At 55.4% G+C, this 13,854-nt stretch overlaps 2 protein-coding genes across 2 annotated transcripts in view; both read right to left on the bottom strand.

Annotated features, from left to right (window-relative positions):
* Positions 1-5,100: 5,100 nt before the first annotated feature.
* LOC147646214 (maestro heat-like repeat-containing protein family member 7) overlaps positions 5,101-13,854 on the bottom strand; it is a 120,983-nt gene continuing 112,229 nt past the window's right edge. The window contains exons 13-16 of the mRNA XM_086873798.1: positions 6,643-6,744; positions 6,170-6,272; positions 5,833-5,889; positions 5,101-5,543 (exon numbers count right to left, since the gene is read on the bottom strand). Of these exons, the coding sequence (XP_086729924.1) occupies positions 5,344-5,543; positions 5,833-5,889; positions 6,170-6,272; positions 6,643-6,744 (462 nt within the window). The 3' untranslated portion in view covers positions 5,101-5,343. The remainder of the gene's footprint in view (positions 5,544-5,832; positions 5,890-6,169; positions 6,273-6,642; positions 6,745-13,854) is intronic.
* Positions 6,843-9,538, bottom strand: LOC147646215 (maestro heat-like repeat-containing protein family member 7). The gene is made up of 7 exons (XM_086873773.1): positions 9,396-9,538; positions 8,516-9,100; positions 8,289-8,426; positions 7,895-8,009; positions 7,585-7,722; positions 7,195-7,371; positions 6,843-7,058 (listed from the first exon to the last, which is right to left on the bottom strand). The coding sequence occupies exons 1-7, from the start codon at positions 9,506-9,508 to the stop codon at positions 6,843-6,845; spliced, it is 1,482 nt and encodes a 493-aa protein (XP_086729899.1). The 5' UTR covers positions 9,509-9,538.

Raw genomic sequence — 13,854 nt, forward strand, 5'->3', positions numbered from 1 at the left:
CCCAACTCTTGTTGTTGTTTTGTCCCAAATTTGCCCTTTCAGGTAATTGAATACAGAATATGGAGCTCCTGTATCCACCAGGAATTTTACTTCTTTATCTCCCAATTGTAGAGTTACTAAAGGTTCCTGTACTGACTTTTGTTCCGATTCTAGTCAGCTCCTGTACTCTCCCAGTACCAGAGCCTTGGCAACATCTCCCTGCGGGAACTGATTGCCCTGGTTAAACCGGTTCTTCGCGTTGTTTGGGCATTCTTTTTTCCAATGCCCCTCCTGCTTGCAATATGCACACTGGTTTAACCCTGATCTTGGCAAAACCGATCCCCCTCGTCCTCTGCCGAGTCCGCCCCTCCCCAATCCACGACCACCCCTGCCGCGTCCTGGATTCTCTCTTCCTTGTATCACTGCCAAGAGATTTTGCTGCTGCTTCTTACTAGCTTCCCTTTCCCTGCTATTGTATACCTTCCACACCACCTCAAGTAATTTATCCAAATTCCTTAATTCCTCTCCTTCTAACTTCTGTCATTTTCTCCTGATACCATCTTGCCACTGCCCAAGGAAAATAAGAGCAAGCTGAACTTTTGCTGGTTCTGTTTCTGTTTGCAGATCTGTACATTTTCTCACGGCTTCTCTGAGCCTTTCCAAAAACACAGTGGGGGATTCTTTCTTTTCCTGCCTTATCTCACACAATTTAGACCAATTCACAGCCTTAGGCACAGCATTCTGAACCCTTATCTGAACCCATTCTTCATATCTCTTCAGCCTCCGAATATCCCTAAATACATTAGGGTCCCACCCTGGATCCTGGGTTGGAAAGTTCTCATCCAAAGTCCCTGTCACCACCCCAGTCCTGAGATCTTCTCTCGCTCTCTCCTTGGCTGCTCTAAGCACCATCTCTTTTTCAGCAGAATCCATTAAAGTATCTAATATTACTTGTATATCATCCCAACCCACATTCTGAGTTTTCATAACCATTTTTACCACCCTTGCCACTTGGTCAGGATTCTCTCTATAAGTTCCAGCTGATTGTTTCCAAATTACCAAATCCGCAGGAGAGAAAGGTACCTTTACAAACACCGGCCCCTCTACTCCTACTCCTTGTCTCAAGGGGGCAATCACAGTCTGCTTTTGTCTGTCCAAGCCTTTTTCCATTTTATACAGGACTGGGGCAAGCTTGGACCGTGTCCGGTGAGATACCAGTGTTACTATATAATAATGATTTATTATCATTACACCCACTACTGCTATTTTCCCCCCCAGCATTTTTCACATTTCCTTGTATTAAGGTTAAATTTTGATCATCTCCTGGGGAAGAAGGATCTGGTGTAGGCGGGAGAGGAGGGTAAAGAGGGAAGGGTGAAGGAGGATTAAGTGGACTAGAATTAGGTGTAATAGGGTTAGGTGGAATAAGATTGGGTGAAGTGGGGGCAGACAAAACAGAGTCAGGTTCTTTTGGTTCTCTTAAAGCCACCTGTAAATCAACATCCATATCGTTCGTTGCCCCAACACAAACTTTCTTTAGTGCCAGGTGTTTTAAACATTTCTATTTTACACAAACCTCACACTTATCATTCGCAAATGCTTTAACCACCATCAATTCACACTCAGCCCGCCATTCTGGCTTATCTCACAGATAGAAAAACAAGTCAACATACGGAACGTTCATCCCATTTTCCCTCTCGCTTACAAAACAACATCAACTATAAAACAGTATTATATTGCAAAGATCCATTCTTCGGCCGCTTTTCTCCACTATCCAGGGCATATCCTGGCCACCATGTATTACAATAATCAAACAACTTAGCCTTATGTAATTCTTCCCCAAAGTGACCTTGTTTCCAATGTGCTAAGAAGCACCCCAAAGGAGAAGTACCTGCTATGAGAGCATTGCTGCCCAAAACCCCTTTAAGCTTCTCCATGTCACAACTACAATACACCACAAATGCCGAACCTGCAACGCTTTCGCAGTCGTCTGACGGACGGCGCCCAGGCAATCCCAACAGGAATTCCTTTAGCCCAACCAAGCGCAGCTTTTGCTGCGTCTTATTGGCAGGCACCCAAACCAAAGTGAAAGCACCTTACCTCTTCTCCTGGGGACGCTGTGAGCAGCGCAGACAGTCGCGGCCGATGGGCTCCCCGAGAATCCCTCGGTGCCGGCTGGAGCAGGATCGGGTCGTGAGCTCGCTCAGCAGCACTCACAAGGTCCCATCTGGGTCACCAAAATGTTAGAGTTCAGGCACACACATCATCACACAATGATTATATGCAGGTGCTTTATTGAAGAGCTCTGGGTGTCAGGGGTACACAGACCCAAATCTGACCCGATTTGTTTTTGAGTTGAACATGTTTTATACTCTATCGTTATACAAATTACATATTAATTATGAAACTTACACTGTTCTACTGTATGCATTGTTTTTACCCTAGCATGGATTTCTCGTGATCCCACCTCAGCCCCCTAACATTGTTCCTCATGTTCTTTAAACAATAATTATATCTAATCACATCTAACAATTCTATCATTTATCATATATTGATTACACAGGTGCAGTTTCACATGATCTTTAGCAAGCACAAGGCCTAACATTTCCCTGGGCCTACTTTTCCCAGGGCTTGCCAAGCCTAAATTCTTTCTGAGTTCCTGAATTTCCTAAGATTTTAAAGCATCTTACGATCACCTCCAGACACAAAGAGTCTTGCCTGAACAGTCAGAGAGCTACATCTATTTTTAACTGTAACTTTTATAAATTTTTCCAGAGCCTGCTGGCTGTGTTCAAGGTTTTCTCCCTATTTCCTCCCTAGTGCACATTCTCCAGAAACTCTGCTTTTAATCCTTTTGCATTGATTAAAGTTACCTGCAATGACGAGTCAATCCAAACCCTGGGAAAACTCGAACTTAAATGTGTACCTAGGCAAAATATTTACCTCCCACATCTGAAGCCATGAGCTGCCAAGTACTGTCCCCACTGTCATACCCTGTCCCCTGGGGCTCTGCTGATGCCATTTCAAAGGGGTTGCCAATGAAAACAAGTTTGAATATTTTGGTAGTTTCCACATTGGCATTCAAATCCTTGACTAGATAAATCACAAGTCAAGATTTCTAGGATTCTTCCATGCCAAAGCTGTCATTCTCACCCTGGATTTTAGAGTGTCTGAGCAGTCAGACAAGGTTTTAGTTTTAGACCCTACAGACAAAGTCCCTGCTGTTCAGCGATCCCATTCCATCAGCATATAGTCCTGATGATTCCTTTAGGCAGGAGCAGCAAAGGCAAGAATGAGCCAAACAAGCTGCTCCTGTGTTCTCATGTCCTGCACAGCAGTAACTGGGAATTCAAGAATGGATTCAGGAGACAGTGGGTGCACAGGGAGCCACCAAGACTTTGGGATGCTGAAATGGACCAGCCTGGTGCCTGTGCCCGGGCTGCACCGCGCTGAGCTCCAACTGGACAATCTAACAATGGTTGAATGGACACACCATGGGCCACTGGAGACTCCTACTCCTAGTTCTGTGAGCTACACTATTCACCTGTCATTCACCAGATGATTTTTTCATCTTTGCTTGAAATCCAGGAGAGGAAAAGGTCAACATGGAAAAGTGCTCTCCCAGTTCTAGTGACAGCTGTGCCTGCACACCACCTGTGCCCATGGCAGGGTGCTTGGAGACTGGATGATGTTGATGCTACTTTGCAACACCAAGTGCTCAGGGATTCTGGGATTGCCCAAGTGGAGAGCAAAACTGAGCTGTGTAAGTCCCTGCTTTTTTTCAGCGCATGCTACTTCTTCCTTTGTTCCAAGCAAGTCCAGGATTTGGTTTCATGTATCTTTAAGGTGCCTGGACAGAAGAGAGGGAGGGCAGCTGCAGCACAGACCTCCTGCCCCATCAGACTCTCTCTCTCTATCTCTCTCTCTCTCTCTCTCTCTTTCTCAGGATGGCGCCAATGCCGCTGCCTTGGGACACCTGAGTGTGGAAGGCGAGCTCGGCCTCAAGCACGGCCATCCAAGTCAGTCACGGGCACAGGCTGCAGCTGAAACTGGCAAGCGTTGTTGTAAGGCTGCAAGTGAAGAGAAAGCCATTGTGGCCAACTCTGCTGAAGCCTTTTGCCAAAGCAAAGGCAATTGTGCCCACAGCCTCCCCCTGTTTGGCACCCGGCTGCTGCGGACGCCTCAGTGCGCAGGTGCCGACGTTGGGGCTGCTGCTGTTCCTGGGCACACTCTGCTGCTGTTTCTGTGGGCTCCAGAGCCGCTTGGGCAGCAGCCACTGAGCAGCCCTGCCGGAGGAGACATCGCCACCCTCCCCATGGTGGCAGCAGCTCTGTGGGCCCCGAGCTCTGTGTCAGGGGGGCCTCGGTCACAGCAGCGTGGCCTGGGCAGCCGCGAGGGCCCGGGTTGGCCGCCAGCCCTGCCTCTGCCCACTGCCCCTTCCTGGAGGCACCCAGTGGCCGTGGCCTGGCAGCACCCCCTGCCCTCCATGTCCCCAGCCAGCCCAGCCTGGGCACCTCGGGCTGTCCCCACCCTCCTGCTGGGGTGGTGTCCCAGCCTCCAGGCCTTCTGCTGCAGGCCTGGGGGACATTTTGGGGCAGCACCGGAGCAGCCGGGTGTCAGGGACCAGGCGGCTGCCCGGGGGCTGCTTATGGCCTCTGACACCCAATTCCTCAGTGCTTCCCACCACCCCGGCTCCTCCAGGGCCTTCTGTCCCCTTGGAACCTCCTGCCACCCACTCCCTCACACATCCCCCTCGTGCCTTCCCACTGCCTTGTCCCGTCTGGGACTCCGCAGCCCCTCATCCCTTCACAGCCTCCCAGCACCCCGTGCCCTCAGGGGCTCCCCCAGCCTGGCCCGGCAGCAGCGCCGCAGCCCCACAGGAGCTCCAGCAGCTTCTCAGCCATCACGGCAGCAACACACGGGCAGCAGGACACAGATGGCGCTTCCTGCCTGCCACAGGGCTTGTGGCTTCAGCACAACCACCAAAGGCCAAGGGGCTTCTGGCCATTTCCCCTGCACACTGCACGCCCCGGCAGGTTGCTGAACACAAGAACCCTTTTCTCTCTCTTCCCCTATGCCCCACACAACCTGGGCAGCAAAAGAAAGGTCTTGGGACTCTTGTGGTTTATAACATATCCTATATTATTTACATACTAGATGGAAACGAAACGAAGAAAAGAATAATCTCTATGAAAAAAAAAATAACAGATGGCCCATGTGGCCCCAGAAGATAGAGCCTCTCAGCCCTAACATATCCTATATTATTTACATACTAAAAAGAAGAGAAAATAGGAAAATAACAACCCTTATGAAATAAACAATCCTGGCTGGCCCATGTGGCCCCAGAAGACAGAGCCTCTCAGGTCAGCGCTGAGCACATCTCCAGCAGCGCAGCCAGCCCAAGCCCGACAGACGAGGCCGTGTCCTCCATGCCCTGAGGATTTGGTCTTGCATCCTCTGCAGGATGGAATATCGGGCACTCTGGATGGCCCGGAGGACATACAGCGTTTCAAGTGCCAGGTCTGACACAGCACAGCTTCTGTCCTCCGTCAGGCGTTCGAGGGCTGCAAGAGAGACGAACAGAGCTACGGTCAGACCCCAGAGCTGTGGGGGCCCAGCGAGAGCCCCCTGCCAGGGCCATGCCAGCCGGCTCTTGCCTTGGCCAGGAGGGAGCAGGGACCAAGGGGGTCAGCCCGAAGCTGCTGGCCACAAATGCCCCACGTGGCCCTGAAATCTCACTGTGCTCTGCCCACGCCGCCCCTCATCGGGACAGGGAGCAGAGCCCTCCACAGCCTGGCCAGGGCTGCAGCTGCCCCCGACAGCCAACACTGTCAGCCTGCTGCCGTGGCTCACCTCTGCACAACACCTGGAGCTCTGCCTGCTGCCCCCTCAGCTGCTCCCCGGCCATCCCTGAGAACACAGAGCCTGTCAGGGTCCCAGCAGCACAGCTCCCTGCCAGCGGCGCTGCCAGCCCTGTGGCCACACGGCCTCCTGCCCCGGCAGGGCTCAGCCCGGGCCCTTGCCGCACCCTGACTCAGCCCAAGGGCACGGCTGTCAGAGGCCGGCAGCAGCAGCCCCGAGGGCAGCCGGGGCTCCAGGGCGCCGGGCCCGGGTGCCGCTGCCGGGGCAGCAGCCGGGGCTGGGGCCGAGCTGCGGCGGGGCGGGGAGGGAGCCCGGGCTCGGGACTCACCGATGACCCTGATGGCCGCCGCTCGCAGGGTCTCCTGTGGGTCCTGCAGGTACTGCAGGGCCCGGCGCAGGTGCTCGGCCAAGGGGATCCTGTGGTCTGCCAGCTGGAGAGAGCGGCAGGAGGGAAGGGTTGGCGCGGGCTCTGCCCCTCGGCGGGGCGCTGCTGCCTGCGGCTAGCCCCGGCCTCCCGTGCCCGGCCAGCCCTGAGGCCCGGCCAGCAGCCGCTGGCGCCGGGCTCTGGAGGGGGCAGAGGGCCGGCTGCTGCCCGGGGAGCCGCGGTGCCGGCCCGGCCCGCAGCCCCGCTGGGCCGGGGCTCCATCGGCACCCGGCTCGGGGCCACAGGGGGCTGGAGAAGAAGCCGTGCGGACCCCGGGTGCAGCAGTGGGCAGGGGCACAGCTGCCAGCCCCACACACTGAGCACCGGGGCCAGGGGGCTTCTGTAGCTTGAGGCTGGGACTTCCAGGCTGTCCTTACCACGAGCTTGGCAAACTTCCACAGCTTCTCCTTCCTCACAGCTTTCTCCAGGTCTGGCCTCTTCAGAAAGCCAGCCGCGCGAAGGAGCGTTGTCCGAGAGGCCTGGGGAGCAGCAGAGAGCTGCAAATGGCCCCACAAGGCAGGGCACAGGAGTGTCCCAGTGCCAAGGGCTGGAGGAGGCTGCAGCCTGCAAGCCTGCGTCAGGGCAGGAGGCAGCTGAGCCCCCTGCCAAGGCGCAGCAGCAGCCCAGGAGTCCTCACCTCTGCCACATGCCGATTCTCATCTTGGCAGTGGAAAAAGAGTGGGAGCAGGCTCTGGTACACTCGTTCCTTCAGGGGCTTTCTTCCTTCTTCTTCTGCTGAAGACATCACTCTTCGAAGGAGAGACATGGAGAGCAGCTGCACCTGGCTATGGGGCTGTATGAAAGGAAGGAAGGAAAAATGACCTCATCATTGGCTTCTTGTGGCCCACATTGGCGCAGGCCTGCAAATGCACAGGGCACAAAGTGTCCGGGCAGCAGGCAGTGGCTGTGGCTGGGGCACAGAGCCTTACATTGTCCAGGAGTTTCAGGAGCGGCTCAGCCAGCTGCAGGGCCCTGCGCCAGGATATTGGGATGTCTTCTTTCAGGAAAATATGGCTCAGAAGAGCAGTGCTCATCCTGGCCACGTCACTGTCCAAGTCCCACAGGAGGTGCACTAGTCTTCCTGTCAGGCTCTGAATTCTTTCGGCCTGTGCAGAACACAAGTGTGTGAAAGCCCGGGCAGCTGCCGCAGGGCCCAGAGGCCAAAGGGCTGTCCCAAAGCACTCGGGCAGCTGAAGCAGGAGGCAGGAGAGCTGCGAGGAGCTGCCTCAGCGCCCAAGGCAAAGGCCAGCCAAGGCCAAGTGACAGCATTGCCCAGCCTCATGCTGCCCACACGGCCTCAGCTGCTGCCCCCTTCTCACCATGGAGGGACGGTCCTTTAGCAGGAGGAGAGCCCTGAGAACCTGGTGATGCATCTCTGTGGAATTGTACCACAGGTACTTATACAAGATCTCCATTAGGCTGTCACCACAGTCACTCAAGTCCAGGCAATCTAGGAGCTGAAAGGCACAGGGCAGTGAGAGGGGAGCCGGCCGGCAGGAGCCTGGAAGTGCGCAGGGCTGGGCCCAGGCAGCAGCACAGGGCGCGGGTGCCATCCCAGGCAGCTGTGGCTGTGCCAGGGGACAGGGCTGGCAGGGAGCTGAGCAAGGTAGTGCTGGCCATCAGGCTCACCTCCACAAGGAATGCCATGGCAGAGACATCCCAGAGTGGCAACGGTTTGCTGAGCACCTCAAGCAGGTAGCTTAAGATGCTTTTGCACAAGTGGGCAGATACACGGCGCATTACCCTGGAAGGCGGAAAATGGCAGAAAGAGTCTCAGCAAGGGTGCGAAAAGCCTCTCCCAGGACTGACTGACACAGTTGTCCTATTGCCCCAGCACCCTGTGAGGCGATTTGGGCCCTTGAGATGTGGCTGCTCCTGGACAGGTTCCTCTCGCAGCCTTTTGCAGTCTCCTTGGCCATCCCTCGGTGACGAGGCCCTCAGGCCCATGGCCACGGGGACTGTGGGGGGGCATCCCGGGCAGGGGGCACAAATGCCAGAGGCAGTGGGGAGAAGGGGGGCTCACCTGGCCAGCAGACCCACGGCATAGTGGTGGGTGTCAGCACAGAGCAGCGTGTCCCAGCCACGCTTGCGTTCCATTGCCACCACCACATGCTCCAAGTGGAGACTGCAGAGCAGGGCCTTCAGGGTCTGCACTGCAAACCTGTGTGCACAGCAAAGCCCAGGTGACGCTGGGAGTGCTGGCTCCGAGGCTGGGGAAGTGGCAGGGACAGGAGGAGTGGCATGGAGCACCTGTTGGGGCTGGTGGAGAGGCCGTGTTGCTCCTGGCATTCCTTCCAGAAGGTATGGACGTCCTCTGTCATATACAAAGTACTGAAGTACGTTTGGAAGAGGAGATGCACGAAGAGGCGGGGGAAATAGACTGTGAGGATCTGTGGGCAACAGGGCCCCTGGAGGATCTTCCACATCACCAGAGTTGCCTGCAGAGGACAAAGCAGCCCGAGACAGCGCTCAGTGCCGGGGCGTCCGTGTGGCGGGGCCTGAGCGTGGCAGGGAGAGGCCGGGGCAGACGCAGGGGGAGCAGCGGGCCTGGTGGCCCTGAAGCTGCCCCTAGGCCAGGTTTGTGGCCAGTGCCTGAAGCAGGGAGATGCAGTGGGGGAAGGAGGCAACAGAGCTGCTGGAGAGGCGGCCGGCCTTGCGGTGAGCAAAGGCCAGCTCCAGAAACTCACAGTCAGGGAAAAGACAGCCGTCTTGTCCCCATCAGAGGTGCCCAGGTTTTTCTGCGGCCAGCTCCCCACCACATTGATGAGGAGCGGTGTCACTTCCTCTGAAATCCAGGGCGAGAGCAAGATGGTCGTCCACATGGCCATAGCAGCTCTGCGGGGTCAGACACAGCACCGTGGGCTGGGCAGCAGCGGGGAGCTGAGCTGGCCGCCAGCTCTGCCTGTGCCCACTGGCCCTGAGCGGCAGCAGCAGCCAGGCAGCCCAGCCCTGTGGGGACAGGCCCCTGAGGGGCAGGCTGGCAGCACGGCAGCAGGCTCGGGGGCCGACTTTGTAGCAAAGGGAGCAGCCAGAGGGCCCTGCAAGTCTGTGTTGCTCACAGCCCTGGGCCGGGCTGTACAGGGTGATGGGCTGGGGAGCCCTGAGGCCTCGGGGCAGCTGGGCCCCATACCTGTCACACGTTGGGGCCACCCGCAGGAGAGTGATGGCCACATCATCGGGCTCTGCCTCGGCCACTTGCATCAGGGCCCAGTCCATCCTGTGCTCAGCAGCCTCATTGGCCATGAGCCACTGGTGGATGTACCTCACCACGCCGGGCACCTGGAGAAGGCACAGGGAGACTTGGAATGCTAGCAGAGGGAGTCAGCAATGTGCCCAGCTTCTTCCCCAGACAAGTGCTTCTCTTCCAGCACGCTGCCATGGCCTCAAAAGCTTCAAGTGAGCAGCAGGCGTGGCTTGGGAAAGCCAAGCAATTGCTGGAGGATCAAAGGCTGGCCACAGGCTGCTTACTTGCTCTGGATTGAAAAGAGCCGTCTCTACAAGCAGATCCAGCTGGGCAGCGCTGCTCTGTTCTGCCAAGACCTCTGAGGATGCTTTGACCTCAGTGTCCATAGGTCTGGTGTCTCCCTTGCCAATTCTGGTGATGAATTGGTAAAGAAACTGTAGGAGAAGGGCAGGAAGGCAGGGAAGTTGCATGGAGTGCTCCAAGTGCGGTGCTGGGCTGAGCAGTGCCAGCAGGCCCAGCGCAGGTGGGGATGGCTGCAGGTACCTGCGCTGCTCTGCGGAAGCGGCCACGGGCGGTGTCCTGCTCTTGTGTGCCGTCCATGGCTGCATCTGGCAAAGAGCAGCCAGAGCTGAGGGGCTGCGGGAGAGGCCGGAGAGCACAGCCCAGCCCTGCGTTCCCCAGGCAGGGACAGTCCCGGGATGCCCCAGGGGATGCAGCACGGCCACTGCTGCGGGGGCAGCCCCAGCCCCTTTTTTGTGCTGTCCATGGGTGTGTGTCCACAGGACAGTGTGGGATGGGATGAGATGGGATGCAATGGGATGGGATGGGGCCAAGATGGCCACAGGCACCAGCCCTGTGGCCCAGCTCTGCCACTCACCCTCCTCCAGCGGCTGCAACTGCTGCACCTCTTCGGTCTCTGGTGCTGGGGCAGCTCCAGGACCTTCTTCCTCGACCTCCTCTTCCTCCTTCTCCACCCAGGCCAGTTTGGGCACTCTTGGGGGTCGCTGCTCCCTATCTTCTTTCGGACTCTCCAATCCTTTCCATAGGAACAGCACCAGGGGATGGCATGGCATGTAATGGGATGGGGCCAAGCTGGCAACAGGCACTAGCCCTAAGGCCGAGCTCTGCAACTCACCCTCCTGTGGTGCCTGGAACTCCTGCACCTCTTCAGACTCCTGTGCCAGGACAGCTCCAGAGCCTTCTTCTTCCTGCTCCTCAAGCCAGGCCAACTTGGGCACTCTTGGGGGTCTCTGCTCCATGGCAGTGACTGGATTTCTGGCTACTTGCAGGAGAGATGGCTCGGAAAAGCTCAGAGTCAGCAAGTCCTGCAGTCGTGCCTGGAAGGCACCTGCAAGACTCAAGTCCTGGCAAGATTGCAAGACAGCGAGTCCTGCACTTGGGTCTTGAGGGCTCCTGCCAGAAGGACAGGAGGCTCCTCGACAGGGATTGTGGTCTGGTCTCAAGGGCAGAGACTGCAGGGATGGGCGACACGTCGGAAAAGCTCCGGGTCACCAAGTCCCACGGTCTGCCCTCAAGAGAACCTTAAGAAGGAAGCCTCGGGAAGGCCACAGGTCAGCAAGACCTGTGGTCTGGCCTCGAGGTCACCTGCAGTAATAGTGCTTCAGAAAAGCTCCAGGTCCGACACAAAGGAGTGCGCTGTGCGGGGGCTCCTCACAGCACCGCTCTGGCGCGTCCTGACCCGTCGCGTGCACCGAGCACTGTGGCGTGGCCCTGTCCCTGCCAGCTCCTATGGCAGCACGTGTCACAAAGGGCCCTTTGACATCTGCTCCCGTTGCCACCATCCCACGGTGACCGTGCTGCAGCGTGTCACAAAGGGCCCTTGCACACCCTGCCCTCTGCCCTGGGGCCGCCCCCATCCCCCCCAAGTGGCCCAGCTTGGAAGGAATCCCTTGCCCAAAGTGTCTAAGACAGCCTGACGGGATCTTTCGGAACAGCTTGTTAGAAATGAAATGGAGGCAAATTTATCAATAAGAATTTTATTGAAAACTTTGTAAAATTTACTCATGGAAATGTCTCAGTGTTGAGAGACAGGTGTCTGCTAGGGAGGGCAGGAGCCTCCCTTGGAATGAAAAATGTAGACCCCCTCCCTCCGAATTATGATAATCTTGAAATCAAGGGGCTCTCAGGCAGAGATCTGGGGATAGGAATGACAGTTTTTTACTAATATTTATAACCAGGCAAACAAACAACAATAACTACAGCGTTAGCAAGAAAACAGAACCAGGGACCCCGTGACAGCTTTCTGGGGCTGAGACGGGAAAGGATGGAGGAGAGGCTTTGTTTCACAAACCCCCTCGGGTTGGCAGTCAGTGCTGGTGCTCCTGCAGGGCTCTGAGGAACACTCAGCTGGAACAGCAGGGATGAGCTGAGATCCCGGGCCAGTGGCTGAGGTGGATCAGCAGCTCCGTGGCGGTGGCTGGCACTGCCACACGTCCCGGCAGGACAGGGAGTGCGAGGCCACCAATGAAGAGGGAAGAAGGAGAAGAAGCAGCAGCTCCATCTGGGTGATGGCGAAATTCCCTTCTCCCCACCACAACAGCTCTGCACCCAAAGTGTTCTTCTCCGAAGCTGAAGAAGCCACCAAACTGTCCCCACCCTCCCCTTTTCCTGCCCCCTTCCCCCCCTGGGCCCAGCCAAACTCTTTATCTTTCCTCAAGCACCCACCAAGTACCCGCAGTTAAGTTTTCCCTGCAAGTCATGAGTAAAAATTCCACAGGCAAGCCAGAACTAAATAGAAAATAAAGGACACCTAACCCCCAACACCTGTAAGTTGTATCTTGAGAGTCAGCCAGGATCTTTGTTTGCCAGAAACACCTCTGAAGTTTAATCAAGGCATTAGTCATCAAAATTATTTTGAAAATTTAAAGATCAAAGTAGCCAAAATACTCAATGTAACTAATTGCTGGGTATGTTCTCAGCTCAGGTTGGGAGGAATGGGGTTCCCTCGGAGGGCTCACCCTGTGGGGTGGCCAAAACTCTGTCAATGGGCTCTGACTCGTAACAGATCCAGGGCAGGGACACTCAGAGAAAACTCTGCTGTGGAACACAGGAATGCAATTATCAGTTTTACTGGATTGACTGAGATTTCCCTTCCGGAGAAACCAAGCCCTGTTCTAGTTGGAGGCCACAATGTGAAAGGATTTCTGTGCTTTACCATCACAAGCTTACTCATTCTTTTTCCTCACCCTCATTCACGTTAGGAACAATAATTCTGTTGTCCATGGAGCTGGCACCTTTTGAATTCCAGAATAATGTCCCCAAGGTCCTTTGCTGTTCAGCTTTACCGCGCTGTCTGTGGCTAACAAGGCTTGCTGGGGTCCTTTTCCCTTCGGCTGGAGAGGTGCCGGGTCCCAGTCCCGGAGGGACAGCCAGGCTCCTGGCTGGAATTGGTGTGGAAGTCCCTCAGGGTCACATCAGCCTTCACATGGAGCCCTGTGGATCTGAGCATTCTCCAAAGGGGCCGTTGGGGCAAACAGGGAGATTTGGTCTGGCAGGGTCTGTAAAACAATATCCCATCCCATCGACTTGTTCTGGCAGAGAACACTTGGCTGCAGGGACATATTCCCATTGTTCCTGCTCAGGTCTCAGGATTCAAACAGTGTAGTCTTTGCCCAGAGCTGTTCCTTCAGCTGGCTTGGGAGGGCCATTTGGCCTCTGGACCCACACTCTGGCTCCTTTATTAGGACTGCTGGGTCCAAACTCTTTTTATCCACAAATGGAGGCAATTTGAAGTGGATATTCTTTCTTCACAATTATTTTTCCAATTGCGATATCAATATTTCTTCTACCTTGTCATGGGGTTGAACAATCAAATCTTGTTCACTATTGTTTAACAGACTTACTTCAATTTCTCCTTGATAATCTGCATCAATTCCTCCTCCCGTGACATGAACCCTTTGCAAGGCCAAGCTCCAGTGAGCAGTTATCAAACCAAAGTGTCCTGGAGGAATCTGAATTCTTATTCCTGTATTGTAAACTCTCATTTGCTTCTGATTTCTCCTAATGAATTCCAGTGCATGAAGGTCCAGCCCTGCAGCCTCTGGGGTGGCCCTGGCAGGGGCCATCACAGCCAGAACAATTTCCCAGGCAGTCCAAGTCTCACTGTCCATGGCTGTGTTTGCAAATTGGGTGCAGCCGTGCACACCCAGGGGTTTCCATTTCCCAGTGGGCCCATGGTTAAGGGCATGGAGCCCATCTGGGAGATGGGTTCTCCACCGGGACAGGTTCCCATCTCCCCATTTTATCAACTGCTCTTTTAACAATTGTTCAACCAATCCTGCAGCTTGTAGATAGTGTGTTACATGAAAAACCCAGCAGTCTTAATCACTGTGTTTTTCCCAGGAACAGACAAAGCATTCCACATCACAGCATCACCAAACCCTAT

This window comes from Cyanistes caeruleus, unplaced genomic scaffold (assembly GCF_971803275.1).
Source record: "Cyanistes caeruleus unplaced genomic scaffold, bCyaCae1.hap1.1 HAP1_SCAFFOLD_110, whole genome shotgun sequence".
NCBI lineage: Eukaryota > Metazoa > Chordata > Aves > Passeriformes > Paridae > Cyanistes > Cyanistes caeruleus.

Coding starts and splice junctions, on each gene's coding strand:
- LOC147646215 (XM_086873773.1), bottom strand. CDS start 9,508: ATGGCCAATGAGGCTGCTGAGCACAGGATGGACTGGGCCCTGATGCAA. Junction 8,010..8,288: donor GCCGTGGGTCTGCTGGCCAG/GTGAGCCCCCCT, acceptor TCCGCCTTCCAG/GGTAATGCGCCGTGTATCTG. Junction 7,723..7,894: donor CCATGGCATTCCTTGTGGAG/GTGAGCCTGATG, acceptor TGTGCCTTTCAG/CTCCTAGATTGCCTGGACTT.